At 44.1% G+C, this 21316-nt stretch overlaps 1 protein-coding gene across 1 annotated transcript in view; it reads right to left on the minus strand.

The window, feature by feature from the left end:
• Positions 1–2253: 2253 nt before the first annotated feature.
• Positions 2254–21316, minus strand: part of LOC143989310 (WAP four-disulfide core domain protein 2-like) — an 88002-nt gene continuing 68939 nt past the window's right edge. Inside the window, exons 4-5 of the mRNA XM_077489396.1 lie at positions 4032–4181; positions 2254–2416 (exon numbers count right to left, since the gene is read on the minus strand). Of these exons, the coding sequence (XP_077345522.1) occupies positions 2412–2416; positions 4032–4181 (155 nt within the window). The 3' untranslated portion in view covers positions 2254–2411. The remainder of the gene's footprint in view (positions 2417–4031; positions 4182–21316) is intronic.

Here is a 21316-nt window from a genome sequence, read left to right on the forward strand (position 1 = left end):
GCACCTCAAGAAATGAGATAGGCAGTCGTAAACTAAAAGCTGCGTAAATTCCAGAAAACGTACCTTAGTTTGTAGATGTGACAACTTTTGCGCAAACCAATAAATATACAATTATTGACTTTTTTTTTACCAAAGACATGTGGCTGAATACATTTTGGCCTAAATGTATGACTAAAATTGAGTTTATTGGATTTTTCTAATAACAAAAAGTAGAAAATATCATTTTTTTTCAAAATTTGCGGTCTTTTTACGTTTATATCGCAAAAAATAAAAATCGCAGAGGCAATCAAATACCATCAAAAGAAAGCTCTATTTGTGGGAAGAAAAGGACGCAAATTTTGTTTGGGTACAATATTGCATGACCGCGCAATTACCAGTTAAAGCAGCGCAGTGCCAAAGTGTAAAAAGACCTCTGGTCATTTACCAGCAAAATGGTCCGGTCTGAAAGTGGTTAAATAGTAGTGTACTACAATGCCCAAAACTGCGCTGCGTAAAAATTATAAACGCATGTGCATAAATACATTACAATAAACAATGAAGTAAATTGTGATTAAATAGCAATCAAAAAATCGCAATCAAAAAATCGCATAAAAGTGATAAAGTGAATATGTGACAAAACATAAGTGAAACAAATAAACACAATATTTTTCTGCTACAAATAGTGCTCTAATGGAAATGTGCAGTTCCAAAGTATATTTAATCTTAAAGTTCGATCTTCAATCAGACACAATTGTTGAAGAGCAAAAACTGTGATGGTAGCATTAATTGAAAAACTCCTTTTCCAGTGAAAGTTCTATAACAAAGTGTCCATAAATCGCAAAGCCTCCACCACACCCTTGGTGATCGTGCCCCCCTTGTTTAGAACACTCACCAGCAGTATTGCCCAGCACTCTCGTGTCGGGCAAAAATCGCTTATAATGTATACAGATGATAACTGTTTCTCCAGCCAATTCTTGTGAAAAACTACTGTGTGTGCTGGTCGCCGTATAGCCACGCCCCCGACATGTTTCGTCCAATAGACTTCCTCATGGGTTTTGATTGAAACCCATGAGGAAGTCTATTGGACGAAACATGTCGGGGGCATGGCTATACGGCGACCAGCACACACAGTAGAAGGCTAGAGAGAAGGCAGAGGAAGGAGAACACACAAGTTGAAGGACTGGATATCATTATTTGGCGCTGCTTTTCAAATTGGGTTGTCTGCTGTCAGGTACCACACAGCTACCTTGTTTAGAGACGGTGCTTTTTGATATGAACTTAGCTTGCTTCCAGTGTGCTCACCAATGCCTATGAGTGAAGGATCTCCTAATTGATAAGTGGAATGTCTATCTGAAGTGCCTGCTTTTAATTGGATCCATGTGAGTGTGATTTTAATCGAGTGTTTTATTGAGATTAAAAATAGTTTTGCAATTTTGCACTATGGGAAGTTTCTTTTGTCTCCCTGAGGTAACTCTGAGATATTAATTGATTACCCTCTGCTGCGAAGTTTTTCACAAGAATTGGCTGGAGAAACAGTTATCATCTGTATACATTATAAGCGATTTTTGCCCGACACGAGAGTGCTGGGCAATACTGCTGGTGAGTGTTCTAAACAAGGGGGGCACGATCACCAAGGGTGTGGTGGAGGCTTTGCGATTTATGGACACTTTGTTATAGAACTTTCACTGGAAAAGGAGTTTTTCAATTAATGCTACCATCACAGTTTTTGCTCTTCAACAATTGTGTCTGATTGAAGATCGAACTTTAAGATTAAATATACTTTGGAACTACACATTTCCATTAAGAGCACTATTTGTAGCAGAAAAATATTGTGTTTATTTGTTTTATTTATGTTTTGTCACATATTCACTTTATCACTTTTATGCGATTTTTTGATTGCGATTTTTTGATTGCTATTTAATCACAATTTACTTCATTGTTTATTGTAATGTATTTATGCACATGCGTTTATAATTTTTACGCAGCGCAGTTTTGGGCATTGTAGTACACTACTATTTAACAGTGTTTATTATTTGTAGCGCCACAAGGTGATTTTTGCACTGTGATTGTTAGTTTTTTCTTTTCACCTTCTGAGTGATATATTCAATTATTTAAGTGGCAGCTGGGGAGAGGGGGGTGTTTGAGCGCTGTGATGATATACTAGACGGGAGGCCATTAATAGTGTATCTTGAGTTTTTTTTACTATTAGTTATAGCATGACCTGGATTCATGAGAACCTTCAAAAGTATAGAAGCTACACAAATCGTCATGGTGTAGATTGGAATGATCATTTATTAGTCATTGACATTAGTCATTAGTTATTTATTAGTCATTATTAGTCATTGACAGGGTGATGTCCCCACTGGAGAAAATAACTAATGCCATTCTCATCATCTGGAAGACCTTGTGACTTGTCTCGTTCTGTTGTGACTTCACTCTGGATATGGAGACAATGAAGGCAAGCATGAGCAGTATAATTCAAACACATTACCGGTCAATATGTCATATAGAAGCATTATTACATGAAAAATGGACACATGGTATTTCAGATTTGGGTAGACACGACTGGCTGAATGACTCTCCTGCTTCTTATATCAGAGTTTCCTCCTACCGCTGTAAGACTTCTGTACCGCTGTAAGACTTCCCCACTGTAGCTTGTAGACTTGGAAAAGAAGGAAGGAGCGCCCGATGTCCAAACAATTGCAAGTTTTAGAAGGTTTTAAAGGTGTTTATTGAAAGTAGCGACATGTACATCAACGCGTTTCAGGGAAAATGACTCCCCTTCTTCAGGGCTTTTGTTGGTATGCTATGAGGAAGGCTGTATGAGCCGAAACACTTTGCATTTCTGAGGCTGTGTCATTTTACATGTAGCCACAAAAAGGATTTCTTTATGAAGAGTACACAGAGTATCCGGCTTTATACATTATGGACGGTTGCTGCATGCTATTAGATGGGAATGGTTCCCAAACTGGATATATTAATTGCAAGATTTCAGATAGCAGGCTGACAGAGTCCCGACTATACAGTAGCTGCAGAGGCAACAATCTTTCCCATCTAATAGCATGTAGTAACAGCCCTGAAGAAGGGGTAGTCGTTCCCCATGAAACACGTTGGCTTGATGTACATGATGCTAATTTAAAGTAATAAATATGGTATTTTTTAATATAACAAAAAAACAATGTTATATTTATATGCTCTATGCATTGGTTTTGCACAGAGCAGCCCCGATCTTCTTCTTGGGTCCCTCACTGGTATTCCTGGCCCCTCCCACCTGTTGAGTGCCCCCATAGTAAGCAGCTTACTACAGGGGTACCCAAGCAGACTCGCTCCTGAGCCTCTGCTCTGTAAATCTATTCACACATGGAGCGCGGCTCAACCCTGCCCCCGCTCTCTCCTCGTTGGCTCACTGGTTGTGATTCACAGTAGTGGGAGTCAATGGCTCCCACTGCTGTCTCAGCCCATGAGGAGGGAGAGACCCGGGAGAGCTGAGGTCCCCGTGCACAGTGCTGGAGGAAGATCGAGCTCAGGTAAGTATTGGGGGGTCTGCAGCACACAGAAGTTTTTTTTAACTTCAATGCATAGACTGCATGAAGGTAAAAAAAAAAAAAAAAAAACTTCAGTCTTTACAACCACTTTAAACCTACCTAAAACTTGCATCTATCTCCCATCTGATCAATGTTTATAAACAATGTTACTTTGTAACTCTTTATCTCTTGTATGATCAATGTTTATGAACAATGTTACTTTGTATCTATCTCTCATTTGATCAATGTTTATAAATAATTGTACTTTGTATCTCTCTGTCTCCTGTATGATCAATGTTTATAAACAATGTTACTTTGTATCTCTCTATGGACCAGTTTCAACCATAAAAAACGCAGTCCGGATGCGTTCCAGATGCTTTTCTGCATGCATGTTTTTGGTGCGTTTTTGATGCAGTGGTGTGAACTTGCCCTATCCCCTGTCTGAAAAATATTCATAAATATGTTGCTTTCTACCTTTCTATCTTACATCTGAACAATGTTTACATCTTATCACAGTCATCTACTTACTGGCGGGTTCCGTGCAACCATAAGAACAGCCCAAATTACAGCACTTCTTTGTCCCAAGACAATCCGAGTCTACGTCACAACTCCCGTAGTCGTTGAACCTACATGCTACAGGGTTTTTATTCACGGGACAGGTGCCCGGTTTCACCACCTCTGCAGGAAAAAAACATTTATCATTATTCTTATTACTATTATTTTTACAGGTAGTTATATTTACCTAGCTCTTTACAGATACACTTTACATTTACATCAGTCCCGACCCTCCAGGATATAACAAGGCAATAACTGTCTATACTGAGAATGAGTCTTTACAACCACTTTAAGCCTACATAAAACTCGCATTTCTTTGGACATCACCATTGGGCATAACCTACTGGATAGGGATTTCTTCCTACTCACCCACACAATTTCCCATCCATTACCAGTGACTGATCCAGTCAGTCCAGTGCGCTCTCCAGCACAAACCAGTTACCACTGTAGCTTGTGTCTCTGCTTCTCCTTCTAAGCCCCTCCACCAGTTTGTCTTTGCTCATCCCAAGACCATAGCGAGGGTGTTATCCACTCACAGTTTGACTCCTACAAACTTGTCTTTATTCTACATTATGGAGAACCATTAAGGCAGGGTGACACCTTTATTTGGCTTTCTATTGGCCATGGGAGTTAGGTGAAAATGGGCCATGTAAAGGGAACCCAAAGAGGGAAGTTCCTCTCTTCCCTCCCCCCTCCTCCTTTACATTTGGCACTTTTTTTGGGCAGGACTGGGTACCTGATTTTGACAGGTATCCATTACTCCACTTCTGGTGAGATCACAATGTCCACCGGCGACCCGTGATCGCTCCTCAGAAAGCCAGAACGGGGATCTGTCAATGTAAACAGACAGATCCCCATTCTCTCAGGGAAGTAGAGAGAGATCTTCAGTTCCTAGTGATCAGGAACAGCGATCTCTCTCCTCCTCCAGTCAGTCCCCTCCCCCCACTGTTAGAAACACCTCCCTAGTGAACACTTAACCCCTTGATCACCCCCTAGTTTTAACCCCTTCCCTGCCAGTGACATTTATACAGTAATTGTTGGAGATACAACTATCAGTTTAGCCTATTGAATGCCGTTCACAATCAGGACATTAGATGTCGCTAATGCTCAGTGATATGCTATGCTATACATTTTTTATGATGTGTTGCATTTCCTGTACATAATGCTGTACTTGTTGGTTTCTTTTTTCCTGTCTGTGTTCTTCTTACCATGTGAGGTGATATTGCTAGAGTGGTTACAAATAGCATCTTGCTTTCAGAACAAGAAGCAAGTAAGGCCGCGTACACACGGGCGGACTGTTCGCCCAACTTTGTCCGCTGAACAGTGTTTGGGCGGACAGTCCGCTCGTGTGTGGGCTTTCAGCGGACAGTTTCAGCGGACAGTTGGACGGACAAGGTTTTTCGGAATTTCCGAAAAACTGTCCGCTGAAACCTTGTTTGAGCGAACAGTCCGCCCGTGTGTAGGCTTGTTCGTCAAACAAAGTTGCGCGCATGCTCAGAAAGGATTTTCACGCCGAAAGCTATAATGCAGTGTATAGGACGTCGTATTTTTCGTCCCGTCGTACGTGCCGTTCACGTCATCGCGCACGGTTTCAGCAAACTGTTCGTCCGTCGTGTGTGGCCATGTCCGTCCATGCTAAGTTTGAGCGGACTGTTTGCCGAAACTGTTGGACGGACAAAGTTGGGCGAACAGTCCGCACGTGTGTACGCGGCCAAAATGGATAAAGGCTGCCGAGGAAGAGATTACTTACATGCATGACACTAAAACATGGACACTTACAGAACTACCACCTGGAAGGAAAGCCATAGGCTGTAAATGGACTTTTAAAGTGAAATACAATGCAGATGGCACAATTGAACGCTACAAAGCAAGACTAGTAGCCAAGGGCTATTCTCAAAAATACGGAGAGGACTATGATGAGACGTTTGCACCAGTAGTCAAGCACACTACAATACGGACTTTACTGACAGGAGCCGTCACAAGGAAAATGCAAGTGAAACATTTTGATGTGAAAACCGCGTTTCTACGTGGAGATTTAGCAGAAGATATTTACATGAAACAGCCGCCAGGATTCAAAGATGAACAAAGGTTAGACCTAGTGTGCAAACTTGGCAGGGATATATATGGTCTAAAGCAAGCAGCCAGAGCATGGAATATAAAAATAAATGAAGTGCTTACACATCAAAACTTTCTAAGGAGTAAAGCAGACCCCTGCTTTATACACAAAGAAATTGGCAAACAGATGGGTCTATCTGCTTATTTATGTGGATGATATCCTGATTTGCTTTGAGCAAGAAAGGAACGAAGCAGAAATACTGGAAAAAACGAAATCAGCACTTTGACACCAAAAATCTTGGAAACATAAAGAATTACCTCGGTATCCAGATCGAGAGAGAGGAAGATGGCAACTTTCTTCTGAACCAAAGACACAAAATACAAGAAATAATTGAAACATTTGAAATGGAAGACGCCAAACCAGTAAAGTCTCCCATGGAAACCAACTACCTAAAAGAGATGAATTGTCAAGATAACCCATTACCTACTAATACTCAATACAGGAAAGCAATAGGAAAATTGCTGTACCTTACCACTGCTACAAAGCCAGACATAGCAGCAACTGTTGGAATCCTATGCAGAAAGGTTTTGATGCTATCTAAGCCCTTGTACACACTCAGATAATCCGACTGTATGTGGTATGCATCGGACTGATTCCGTCCGAATCTCCGTCCGACCCAATTTTCCAACATGTTGGAAATATTTCCCGACCAACTGGGCCGGACGGACCTAATCCGATCATGTGTAGAGCATTTTGATCGGACCAAGTGCCACGCATGCTCAGATCAAATTCCTACATCAAAGCTATTGGCTACTAGCCTGAATGTAGTCCCATCGTAACTAAATTACTTCATCACGTTCTGAAAGATCGGATTTTTCGACAACTTGGCCCGACCGTGTGTATGCAACAGTTTCGGACACAATCCGTCGGACTAAATCCGACGGGCAAAATCCGACGGATTTGGTTGGAAAAATCTCCGACCCTGTGTACGTGGGCTAAAAGGGACTTCGCACTACAAAGATCTTGGCAACATAAAGAATTACCTCGGTATCCAGATCGAGAGAGAGGAAGATGGCAGCTTTCTTCTTTTTTTTTAATATATTCTTTATTTTCATGTTTTGTTGTATTATACAGACATTTAATGCAGAAAGGTTTCGATACTATCTAAAAGGGACCTCGCACTACAAGTTAAAGTTACCGGCAAGTGATGAAACCACCTTAACAGGATATGCGGATGCATTGCTGCAGCGCAGGCAAGCCAAGAAGTTATATGGCTGAGACAGCTATTAACAGACTTGGGTCAACCACAGTTGGGACCAACAGAACACTATGAGGACAATCGAGGAGGCCTTGTACTTGCGCACATGGAAGGAGTTAATTCAAGAACCAAGCACATTGATGTGAAGTTCCACTTTCTTAAGGATCTTCAAGAGCAAGGTCTTCTTGAGTTACTTTACTGCCCAACCGAGGATATGACAGCAGATATCCTTTCAAAGCCCCTGACCGCTGAAAGGCATTCGAGGCTTACAAATGCCGCATACACACGATCAATCAATCCGGTGGAAAAGTCAAGACAATACGCCCGTGGGTAGGCTCTGGCGGACTTTTTTTACCCAAAAGTCTGGCGGACTAGGAAGAACAGAAGACGGCGGCAGCAGCGGCGACAAAAGACTGGGCCATCGCTTGCAAAAGAGCTAGAAGAAGGCGTGGTGGCCCGGCAAGAAGAACCAAAGAGGGGGACAAGACCCCCAAAGAGGGGGACAAGATGCCCAAAGTCGGGAGAAGAGGGCGGCGGCGAAGAAGAAAGCCGGGCTCCTCCGCTAGTGAAAGAGCTAGCAAAAGAGCAGAAGATAGCGGAGGAGTCCGGCGAGAAGACCCCCGAAGACAGAAGAAGACCCCTGGAGTTGTGCAATAAACTATTTTAACCCTTGTGTGTTGTGTTGTTTTTTTTTTACAGGTGAATGGGTAGGGGTACATTGTACCCTATACACATTCACATATGGTTGGGGGCCGGGATCTGGGGGCCCCCTTATTAAAGGGGGCTCACGGATTCCGATAAGCCCCCTGCCCGCAGCCCCCAACAACCAACGGCCAGGGTTGTCGGGAAGAGGCCCTTGTCCTCATCAACATGGGGACAAGGTACTTTGGGGTGGGGGGGCCGCGCGGGTGGGGGGGACTCCCTTTAAGTCCATACCAGGTGACCGGGACCAGCGAAGTAAACGTCGCTGGTCCCGGCTACCTGGAGCCGCGCTCAAAATGAGCGGACTTTCCTCCGTGTGTGAGTCCATTCATTTCAAAAGTACGGCGGACTTAGTACGCCGTACTTAGTCCACCGCAAAAGTACCGTGTGTGGGCAGGTAGCTCATTCGGAAAATCCGGCAGACAGTCCGCCAGACTAAGTCCGCCGGATAGTCTGCTACATGTGTATGTGGCAAAAGAGGATGTGTTTAACAGACTAAGCCTTAGCTGTTGAGAAAGGGTGTTGGAGATACAACAACTTTCAGCTTAGCCTATTGACTGCAGTTCACAATCAGGACACTAGATGTCGCTAATGCTTAGTTTTACTATACATTTTCTATGATGTGTTGTATTTCTTGTACATAATGCTGTACTTGTTGGTTTCTTTTTCCTGTCTGTGTTCTTCTTACCATGTGACATCTTGCTAGAGTGGTTATGTTCCAATAAAGAAGCCAGTTCCTATTACTCCACAATGTCTAATCTGAATTAACTCCGCTGCACCCAGCAATCGTACTCTGCAACAGTAATCAGTGGCTATTTTTAGCTCTGATTGCTGTATAAATGTCACTGGTCCCAAAAGTGTCTGATTTGTCTGCCGCAGGGTCGCAGTCCCACTAAAAACCGCTGATCACCGTCATTACTAGAACAAAAAAAATTATAATAAACATGCCATAAATATATCCCCTATTTTGTAGACACTATAACTTTTGCGCAAACCAATCAATAAACGCTTATTGCGATTTTTTTTTTTTTTTTTACCAGAAATATGTAGACTAATACATTTTGGCCTAAACTGATGAAGAATTTTTTTGGGGGGGATTTTTATTATAGCAAAAAGTAAAAAATATTGTTTGTTTTTTTTCAAAATTGTCGCTTTTTTGGTTTATTGCGCAAAAAATCAAAACCGCAGAGGTGATCAAATACCACCAAAAGAAAGCTCTATTTGTGGGGAAAAAAAGGACATCAATGTTGTTTTGGGTACAGTGTCGCACGACTGCCCAGTTGTCAGTTAAAGTGACGTAGTGCCGTATCGCAAAAAATGGCCTGGTCATTAAGGGGGTAAATCCTTCCGGGGCTGAAGTGGTTAAGGTTGCAAGGGTGTTATGAGTGCTCCTTTCAGAGGACTAACAGAAATGATCCCTACCCTTCCATGACTTCCTTCCAACAGCTTGGTTTACTTCCTGCCCTTGAAGAGGAAGGGAGGTATCTGGGTAATGGTTGTCAGTGTGGTAAGTGTGGATTGGCTACATATACCTCACACTTACCCCTTCTCTGTCATTCTGAATAAAGAGGACTTACAAATGATGTGCACCTTTTCCTGCCATAGTCTTGTTTAATCTTCTCCTGCAACCAACTTGTTAAAAAAGTTGTGTTATATGATTAAAGGGTGTCTTTGGAGGCAGGAGGGGTGACTTTTGGACTCTGGTATATGGACGTCATGCCAGTCCTGTGCCTCCTACCTTTGGTGCCTGTGCATATATACTGGCAGCTGGAGAGGCAGCACTTCTGTTCACCTTTACAATCCTGGTCAGTGTTGGATTGGTGAGGCTCCTTGGGTATCTCCTGCAGAGAGCAGGGCACGATGGGTATTGGAAATCTGGGACATGATAACAGCAATGTGTAGGGTCATCTTATCTGTTTTCTTAAGCCCCTTTCACACTAGCGGTCTAATTGAGTCCACCTGTCCATTTCCGGGAGGACCCGAAATGACCCTCCATTCTCTTCTATGGAATGGCGGGTGTAAGTGGACATGTGTCTGTTTACACTCACCTACATCTAATCTGCTAAAAATGTTACCCTCCATCTGGGTGGATCTGATGGCAGTCGGGTTCGTTTACATCCGACTGCCCATAGAGGAGAGCAGGCCTTGTCCGTGTCTACTCTACATAACTGGAGTGGACATGGAACAGCTATCTGTCTGCTCAGCGGAGGATCAACAGACAGATTCCCCGCTGAGCAAGTGGACTGTGAAAGGGGCCTTAACCTCACAAGGGTGGCCCGATGTCCCAAAAATGTATGCTGCCATCCCATCTGATCAAGGTTTATAAACAATGTTACTTTTTGTATCTCTCTATCTCCTATAAACAATGTTACTTTTTGTATCTCTCTATCTCCTGTCTGAAAAATATTCGTAAATATGTTGCTTTTTACCTCTCTAATAAACATTGTGCCGGAAGTCCCTTTTTTTTAACAGTAGCAGCTTAAAAGCTGCTGTATTTACACAGGAACTCCCTGCTGTCATTTTGACAGCCATTAGTGGCAAATGAGATCAAGATTCATACCGTAGGCTGAGCCTTGATTGATAATCTAGGCTACCTTGGGGTCACAAATCACGGGGGGTTGTGATGCAGACCAGCAGGTGGGAGGTTGATTGGTGGGGTTGCTCCACTTCCATTGTCATTTCATGGGTAATGCCTCACAGCGTTTTCTGTCATTTGCACTTTCTGTCATGGCGGATTTGTCATAGAGTGTTCTCTCATAGCGGTTCTGTCTTTAGCGTGTTCTGTTATTAGCATGTTCTATCATAGCGGTTTTGTCATTAGCGTGTTCTGTCATAGCGGTTCTGTCTTTGGATCCCAACCCTAGTGAACCCTACTGAACAGTAAACACCTTTGGATCTCAACCTTACTAAACACCTTTGGGTCTCCAACCCTATTGAACCCCTTTAGACCTCAACCCTATTGAACACCTTTGGGCCTCAACCCTATTGAACACCTTTGGACCTCAACCCTATTGAACACCTTTGGGCCTCAACCCTATTGAACACCTTTGGACCTCAACCCTACCTTAACACTTTTTGCCCTCAAACATACTGAACACTTTTGACTTTAACCCTGTGAGACAATCCTAACAAATGCTTTTGGATCCCAACCCTACTAAACACATGACCTCACAAATGGGCACAAATTCCCACAGATCCGCTCCAAAATCTTGTGGATAGCCATCCAAGAATAGTGGAGGCTATTATAGTAGTGTGAAGGGGGGTCAACTCTATGTTAATAGCCATGCTTTTGCAATAAAATGTCCAACAAGTTTATAGATGCGTGATGGTCAGGAGTCCACAAACTCTGGGCCATATAGTGTAGAGTTCCTGCATGTTATAAGTGGTGAAACAGGTTGTGGCAATGGATGGGGGAGCTAAATGGCAGAGGACGAAGTGTATCAAGAGCTGGGCCTCGTGCTTTTTATGCCAAGTAGTGTTTCCATGCTACTCTATGCAGTATCCTCTTCATATTTTGGACTATTAGTTACAAATTCATGCTTTTTTTTTTAAATTAATATTTATTCACTCTTAAGCCCCGTACACACGAGAGGACTTATGTCCGACAGACTTCCGAAGGAGTTCTGCCGGAGTTCCGCCGGAGTTCCGACAGAGTTCTGACGGACTTTTCGACTGAGCGGACTTGGCCACACACAATCACACCAAACTCCGACGGATTCGAACGTGATGACGTACGACTGGACTCGAATAAGGAAGTTCATAGCCAGTAGCCAATAGCTGCCCTAGCGTCGGATTTAGTCCGTCGGAATAGCACACACACGAGCGAATTTTTCGGTAGGAACTGGGTCTGGCGGAGTTCCGTCGGAAAAATTTGAAGCATGTTTCATTTCTAAAGTCCGTCAGACTTTTGCGAATCAAAAGTCCGTTGCAGCCCACACACGATCGAATAGTCTGACGGAATCATTCCGTCGGACTTTGGATGTTGAAAAGTCCGCTCGTGTGTACACGGCATTAGGGATTTATTTATCAATGTTTTCACCCAAGAGTCACACAACTTTCTCCAATGATTCACCAGCTTTTAAATAAAATGATGTGAACTAAAGACTGCAAGAAGGGAATCACAAGCCAGCCCAGATTCTGGAATACTTCACTGGTGATTGGGGGGGGGGGGGGGGGGTGATATTTGTGATATTTGTTAAAGCTTTTCTATGTCTATGAACAGTTGGTGTGCAAGCATAGCGCCTATACAACCCAGGGGCTCTGTTATAGTGCAAAGGCATCCGTTGGGGTCAGTTGGATTGTGTGTTATACGGGTGCTGTGCTTTACTTACATGCAGACTCTTTACACGTCTTGTGACATTATAAATGTATAATGGGGGGGGACACTAGAGTGAAAGCTCCTCTGGTGCAGAGACTGACGTGACTGTCTCAGTGTTCTCTGTACAGTACTGTGGTATACATCAGAGCTATATAAATGTGAAATAATAGTGTGACTGTGGGGGGGGGGGGGGGGGGGGACATTAGAGTGAAAGTTCCTCTGGTACAGCGACTGATGTGACCGGCCCAGTGTTATTTGTACAGTACTGTGGTATATGTCAGAGCTATATAAAGTTATATTAATAATAATAGTGTGTGACTGTGGGTGGACATTAGAGTGTAAGCCAGAGGCGTAGCTTGAAGCTTGTGGGCCCCCCCTACTACTTCTAACGTGCGTGCAGATACTGGGTGTATCTGGCATTTATGTTGCCCTTCTGACCTGTGAAATTCTCTGGTCAGAATGGCAGTGTAGTTGCAGTAGGCAGATACACCCTGTGCAGATCGTGGCTAACTGGCTGTGTTGTAAAGGAATGTGATTTCAGCCCTGCGGAGGAGGAGCAGTATAGAATGCTGTAATGGGAAAGGAGCTCAGAAGCCGGGCATAGCATGCAAAGTGGAGGGGGCGGTCAGGGGGCTTTGGGGGGGCAACTTAGATCGGGGAGGGCAAAGCCATGTGACACAGAATCTGGAGCCTGCAGACCTTCAGCCCCCCCCCCGAGGAGGTGTTAAGGGATTTGTTTTAGCAATTTCTGAAGGTTTCTCTGTCTGTGTTGGCAGGTGGTGGGGGAAGGTCACCTCCCTGGGGTGTGTGTCTTTTCCCCAGTTGTCAGGGAAGTGGTGTAAGTAGACATCCCCAGGTGGGGGGGGGGGGTACAGAGAATCCCAGCTGGTGACTACGAGACACTGAGCAGTGTCATACCTCACCAGTGACATTGGTCCCATCGTGGCTACAGGACAGCACTCTCCTCATGGGCGGACTGACCATTGGGTCACTCGGGCACTGCCCGAGGGCCCCATGCCACTAAGGGGCCCCATCAGGGTTGCCAGCCTCAGTAAAACCAGGGACAGTATGTAAAAAATTGTGTTTTTTTTTACATCTGTCTCTGAAATGTCCCTTACCGACATCCTTTTGGTCTAAAAATCCAGAGATTATAGCTGCCCCACCTCTCCAGTACCTTCTCAGCCAATAGAAACACGTCTGTGTATACTGTGTGATTGTATACTGTGTGTGTGTGTGTGTGTGTGTGTGTGTTTGTGTATACTGTGTGGCCCCATAATCTCTGATTGCCTGGGGGCCCCATAATCTCCTATTGCCTGGGGCCCCATGAGTTGTCAGTCTGCCCCTGACTCTTCTCCTCTTGCCTCTATGAGCTCGGTTACCAATCCATGTTGTCAGCACACAGCACAGACACTTCCTCACCCTGGGCTGTTCTCACCTTGTGCTCCTCTCCATTCAGGAAATGGCTCACAGCTTCTCCCCAGTTAATGGGAACAGAGGGGTGTGGACTGTGGAAGGCAATGTAGAAGCCCAGTACTGAAGCGTGGCTGTGGGGCCCTAGGGCAGATTGGAGCTGGATTTTGTGGAGGATATGATAATATGACAGGGAGGTTGCAGGGGCCCCCTGGAGCTAGGGGCGGGGTTGCAATTGTGACCCCTGCAACCCCTTTATGCTGCGCCCATGCTGTAAGCTCCTCTGGTAGAGACTGATGTGACTGTCTCAGTGTGGTATATGTCAGAGCTAAATAAATGTCTAAGCCCTTGTACACACGGTGGGACATTCCGAGGGAAAATGTCCGATCGGACCGCGTTGCCGGATAATCCGACTGTGTGTATGCTCCATCGGACTGTTTCTGTCGGAATATCCAACCGACAAAGTTTTAGAGCTGGGCTCTAAAACTTTCCGACAACATGATCCGATCGGACTTTGTCCGATTGTGTGTAGAGAATTCCGATCAGACAAAGTGCCACGCATGCTCAGATCAAATTCCTAGACCAAAGCTTTTGGCTACTAGCCTGAACGTAGTCCAGTCGTAACGAAATAACGTCATCATGTTACGTACGATCGGATTTTCCAACAACTTTGTCCAACACAAGTTTCGGACAAAATCCGTCCGACAAAATCCGACGGATTTTGTTGTCAGAATGTCCGACTGTGTGTACAAGGGCTAATAATACCAGTGTGTGACTGAAGAGACATTAGAGTGTAAGCTCCTCTGGTACAGAGACTGATGTGATGGCTCAGTGTTCTCTGTACAGCACTGTGGTATATGTCAGAGCTATATAAACGTATAATAGTGTGTGGCTGTGAAGAGACATTAGAGTGTAATCTTCCCTGGTGCAGAGACTGAAGTGAATGGCTAAGTGTTATCTGTACAGCACTGTGGTATATGTCAGAGCTATGTAAATGTGTAATCATAGGCGGACAGTGTGAAGGACATTAGAGTGTAAGCTCCTCTGGTGCAGAGACTGATGTGACTGGCTAAGTGTTATCGGTACAGCACTGTGGTATATGTCAGAGCTATATATATGTGTAATAATAGACTGTGACAGTGCGAAGGACATTAGAGTGTAAGCTTCTCTGGTGCAGAGACTGTCCGTGTTCTGTCTGTACACAGCACTGTTGAATATATCAGAGCTATAGTTGTAGTAGCCTTAGCACAGAATCACATACCTGCAGTCACCACTTGGAGCAGTAGCACCCCCAGGAGGATGGATAGTGTCAGTCCCACCAATCTCATGTCTGCAGTCTGGATGGAATAAATCTCTAATCTGCGGATGGTTCTTATATCTGTATTCTAGAATGAAGAGATGTCAGAGGCGTGCCAGAGACCTGTCATTATCTGTTATTGTTTACCCAATTTCACAATAATCTTTTGCCTTTGGTGGCATCATACCCATCTTGCAAACACCTTATGTGTAAATCCCTGGAGGTGTCACAATAAAGCCTGTATTCCAGGTACACCTCTGATATATAGAACACACGAGGAACTGGAGGGGCGTTCCCCATGTCAGTCTTAATATTCATAATGTCTGTTTACATCATAAATAAAGGGTCAAGATTTGCCAATTTTGCAGCACATGTTTAAGCAAGCCCTATGTGGGAATTATTTTTTTTAATTTTTAATTTTTACAAGGGAGGAACAGCAAGATTTTATTGTCAACTGAAGCACTTTAAGGCGACAATGAAATGAATGGTTGCTTCATGATACAGTGCCTTGGAAAAGTATTCACATCCCTTGAAATTTTCCACATTGTGTCATGTTACAACCAAAAATGGAAATGTATTTTATTGGGATTTTATGTGATAGACCAACACAAAGTGGCACATAATTGTGAAGTGGAAGGAAAATGATAAATGGTTTTCAAAACATTTTACAAATAAATATGTGAAAATTGTGGCGGGCATTTGTATTCAGCCCCTTTACTCTGATAAGCCTAACTAAAATCTAGTGGAACCAATTGTCTTCAGATGTCACCTAAGTAGTAAATAGAGTTCACCTTTGTGTAATTTAATCTCAGTATAAATACAGTAGAGCTGTTCTGTGAAGCCCTCAGAAGTTTGTGAGAGAAACTTAGTGAAGACTAAGTTTGCGGAACAGTGGTGTAGTGGTTAGCACTCTCACCTAGCAGTAAAAAGGGTCGCTGGTTCAGATCCCAACCATGACACCACCTGCTTGGAGTTTTCATGTTCTCCCTGTGCCTGCGTGGGTTTCCTCTGGGTACTCCGGTTTCCTTCCACACTCCAAAGACATGCAGGTAGGTTAATTGGCTTCTGTCCAAAATTGGCCCTAGTATATGAATGGGGACCTTGGATTGTGGGCTCCTTGAAGGTAGGGACCAATGTGAGTGTGCAATGTACAGGGATAGGGACAATAGTAGACACTCACTCAGGATGGACTGGTGTCTTTATTCAACCTTACTAACTATGTAACTATGTAACAAGCAGCATCATGAAGGCCAAGGAGAACACCAGACAGGCCGGGGATAAAGTTGTGGAGAAGTTTAAAGCAGGGTTGGGTTATAACAAAATATCCCAAGAGCACTGTTCAATCCATCATCCAAAAACGGAAGGAGTATGGCACAACTGCAAGCCTACAAAAACATGGCCGTCCACCTAAACTGACAGGCCGGGCAAGGAGAGTATTCATCAGGGAAGCAGCTAAAAGGCCCATGGTGACTCTGGAGGAGCTGCAGAGATCCACAGCTCAGGTGGGAGAATCTGTCCACAGGACAACTATTAGTCGTGCACTCCACAAATCTGACCTTTATGAAAGAGTGGCAAGAAGAAAGACATTGTTGAAAGAAAGCCATAAGAAGTCCTGTTTGCAGATTGCGAGAAGCCATGTAGTGGACACAGCAAACATGTGGAAGAAGGTTCTCTGGTCAGATGAGACCAAAATTGAACTTTTTGGCCTAAAAGCAAAACATGATGTGTGGTGGAAAACTAACACTGCACATCACCCTGAACACACCATTCCTACTGTGAAACATGGTGGTGGCAGCATCTTGTTGTGGGGATGCTTTTCTTCAGCAGGGACAGGGAAGCTGGTCAGAGTTGCAAAAGACTTGAGACTGGGGCGGGGGTTCACCTTCGATCAGGACAGAGACCTTAAACATACATCCAGAGCTACAATGGAATGGTTTAGATCAAAGTATATTCATGTGTTAGAATGGCCCAGACTTTATCCAATTGAGAATCTGTGTCAGGACTTGAAAATTGCTGTTCACAGACGCTCTCCATCCAATCTGACAGAGCTTGAGCTATTTTGTAATGAAGAATGGGCAAAAATGTCACTCTCTAGATGTGCAAAGCTGGTGTGCATTTGAATACAAATTTGAATACAAATGCACACCACACTTTTCCACACTTTTCATATATTTATTTGTAAAAAATGTTGAAAACGATAGCATTTTCCTTCCACTTCACAATTATGTGCCACTTTGTGTTGGTCTATCACATAAAATCCCAATTAAAAAAATTAACGTTTTTGGTTGTAACCTGACAAAATGTGGAAAATTTCAAGGGGTAAGTATAATTTTTTAAGGCACTGTATGTTCATCACATTTGGGTAGGTGGGTGACTAAAGAAGAGGATGATGGATAATGTACACTAGTCTTCTACATGACTTCATTATCATGGTCATATTGACACTTCAAACCCAGGAATACCCTGGCTCCACAAAGGGTGGGATATTCCTATTCCTGAAAAGTCCTTAAATGGTTTGAGTTCTTTATTGTTCATCTGGACAATGTTTTTTTTTTTTTTTTTTTACTTAATAGGTGCTTTGGAGAAGTTTTCTATTAATAAAGCCCATAAGTGCGGGTGACTTCAACTTATACTTACCTTCTCCCATGATCTTACCACTGGTATGGACCCAACTGGCTTCTCTTCACTCTGTGCATTTATTTATTTCTATGGGTAGCTGCACCAGGGGCGGACTGACAACTCATGGGGCCCCCGGGCAATAGGAGATTATGGGGCCCCCGGGCAATAGGTGATTATGTGGGGGCTCCCAGGCAATAGGAGATTATGGGGCCCTTAGGCAATAGATTATGGGGCAACACAGTATACACACACACATACAGTATACACACACAGACACACAATATACACATACAGTATACACACACAGAATACACATAAACACACATAAACACACTGAAAAGGTACTGGAGAGGAGGGGCAGCTATAATCTTGGGATTTAAAAAAAAAACAGAGATTTTTACATACTGTCCCTGGTTTTATTGAGGCTGGCAACTCCGATGGGTCCCCTCAGTGGCATGGGGCCCTCTGGCAATGCCGGAGTGCCCGAATGGTCGGTCTGCCCCTGAGCTGCACTCATGGTGACCTCCAGCTGTCATTTGGGTACAGCTCTCCCACATTGGAACCAACAGGCCGTGGCACACATGCCATTCTGTTTTATGGGGATCCGTGACATTGGTGGCAGCAGTGGGATTGTGCTTCCTAACCACCATTGGGATCCAAGGTTTGGATAGCAGGAGAGGACAGGTATAGATACCAGCTGCCATGGAAGAGGAATTCAAAAGGAATTTGTGAGAGATGCGGATACAGCACAGGGGACCAGTGTCAATGCAGGTCCTGCTGGGATGGTATGATTCTGTCTGCCTACAACTCTGGAAAAAAAATCGATAGCTCGTGAGCAGCGCCACCAGGGAAAAATTCCCCCCTCCCTCCACCCTGCCCCCCCAGTCTACATGCTAGAAACACATATACATTCCATTATAGGTTGCTCCCAAGGCAGACAAATAATAAAATAATGGGATACAGCCACACCTCAAACATACTAGTAAAAAGTATACACCAATTTATGAGACCAAGCTCATACAATATTTCAGCAGTTGGAAAAGTGGAATTTATCTTCATATTTTCTTGAGAGATAATGTTCATAAATATTACTGTCCAAAGTGAAAAAGCCCCTTCATTATTTCAAAACACACCAGACATATAGAACCCAGGATAACAGAGGTAAAAGGAAATGCTGGGTGTGGTTGTACGGTGAGTCTGATTAGTGCAGATCAGACTGGAGTTCTCAGTCACCCTGTGCCCCTAATAGACACAGGGTAACTTGCACATAGGAGGGCCCCGGGGGAGCAGGACAAGGAGTTTCCAGAGCTCTCTAAGGTAAGCTGGGTTCCACAAGCCCCCCCAGCCCAAAGTGACTCCCTTCACAATCGGGAAGACCTGGTTGATGACCGAAACTGCCTTATCCTACCAGAATCTCTGTAGACAAAGCCAATCCAATTAGCACATCTGGATTATTTTCTGTCCTAGGTGTCTATTGTTACATCTGAAGATTTAATGGAGCATTGTAATCTCCACCACCTTTCTCCAGACCCCAACCCCTTTATTTTGGTTTCCAGGAAGTGGGCAGCTCTAGTTCACTGTTGTGGCCTAATGCTATTCCAGAAGGTGCTCAAGCAACTTCCCCTCTGTGCACCAAATACAGAGAGTTGCTTGCTCCTGCACCTCCACCCATCAGGAGAAGCCTTGTCTTTTTCAGTGAATACAAGGTGTTCTCCGATTGGAAGGGAGGAGCTGATGACAATTTCATCTTTGAGAATGCTGAGTTCCAAAACATTAATATCTTTACCATACACAAGACTGCACCCTTCACAATCCTTCCTCCTGCTTAAGCCAGGGCTATCTTTATCCATCCTGGTGCCAACATTTTACATGCCTTCATACTTCCTCCACTGATGTCACCAATAAATCTTGCACATGCCAAGCCTCACTTTAGATCAGACAGTGTGTGGCCCAATTGCAGGAGGGAGCACCTGACGCTACTGAGAATATGTGCTCTGCAAATCCTGGCCCAGTGAGGATGCTAGGTACACAGCAGTAATTGGGCATGGTCAGCTCTGCGTAATCAGCCAAAAAAAACCTTCAGAAATCTGAAATCATATTGTTTCAGATAACCTGGAAACAATTTGATAATATGTATTTGTAGTCAGAGTCTTCAAGCGGGAAATGCGATACTCCTAAGAACCAAGGCCTGAGGTGTGCCTTGGCCTAGCTGGTCAGTATGCCTGAAAAGAGGGCATAACCTGAATGTAAGAAGAAGAATAAATACTATGAGAATATATAAAAAAAACTGGGGGAACGGGTGGGTGGGAACCCAGAAATCCTGACAACACTGGCCCTGACAAAAAGACACAAATTTAGGTGAAGAAGGGAAGGTAATGAACCATCAATGAACCATCAACCATCAACCTAAACACCTCAACAAACACCAGTGAAATAGCTCAGACATACCCACCCCCAAAGAGGGTGAGAGGGTGAGTGGCAAAAAAGACCCCTAGCAGGAGTGCGAAAAGCTGGATAGCTGATGGATGTGATGGAGTAAGCGGATAAGGCACATGCATCATAGCAATAAAATCAACCAACATGGAGAAACCATGCCGGACACAGGACCCTGGTCCCACTGAATATGATTGGGTAATGCTTTAGCCTGAGACCTAACAGCTGAGTCAGAAATCCTGAACGGAGGAAGGAGGGCCAGACTCCCTCCCAGGGAAATAGTCCTATGGCATGATACAGACATACCCGAGGTGGCTGAAGCCCCCCCTACTTGGAACAGGCTGGGGATCGGAAAAGACGACTGGACTGACGTCCCTAAGTAGAACTCCAGGCAATATGTTAAAGGGGTTGTAAAGCTAAATGTTTTTTCATCTTAATGCATTCTATGCATTAAGGTGAAAAAACATCTGACAGTGCCTGCGCCCCCAGCCCCCCGTTTTACTTACCTCACCCCTCGAATGTCCCACGCTCGTCCCCCGACGTCCTTTCCACCGTTCAGCCTGGCCGCTGATTGGCTGGAGTGGATGGATGGAAAGCAGCGCAGCCATTGGCTCGCGCTGCTGTCCATCATATCCACTGACGCGGAGCGCCGGGGGGCGGGGCCGTGTGATACAGCGAGCGGCTATAGCCGCCGGCTGTATCACGGGAGCGCGCCCGCAGATGCTTCTCACCATGCGAGGGAGCTCGCATGAATGTGAGAAGCATCTGAGGGAGGAAGCAGAGACAGCCGCCGAGGGCCACTCTGTGCAAAACGAGCTGCACAGTGGAGGTAAGTATAACATGTTTGTTATTTTTTTATTTATTTTTTTATTTCACTTTACAATCCCTTTAAAATGGGAAGGGGGCTCTCAGTGGATCAAAAGATTCTAGTGTGGTGGTCTCATCCCTGATACATTTTAAACAAAAAAATCCCCCTATATAAATGGGATTATAAGTGACCACCAACACCACACACAAATCAAAAACATGAATATTTTATTAACAAATACAGAACAAAAGATACACATAAATACATTAAAACCAGAGGGACTACTAAGCAAACAGTGTCCCAATGGTATAGCAAAATGTTATAAACACATAATTACATTAAAAAAAAACAACCAAT

This window comes from Lithobates pipiens, unplaced genomic scaffold, assembly GCF_037356315.1.
Source record: "Lithobates pipiens isolate NorthernLeopardFrog02 unplaced genomic scaffold, aLitPip1_a1.2 Scaffold_18, whole genome shotgun sequence".
NCBI classification, from domain to species: Eukaryota; Metazoa; Chordata; class Amphibia; order Anura; family Ranidae; genus Lithobates; species Lithobates pipiens.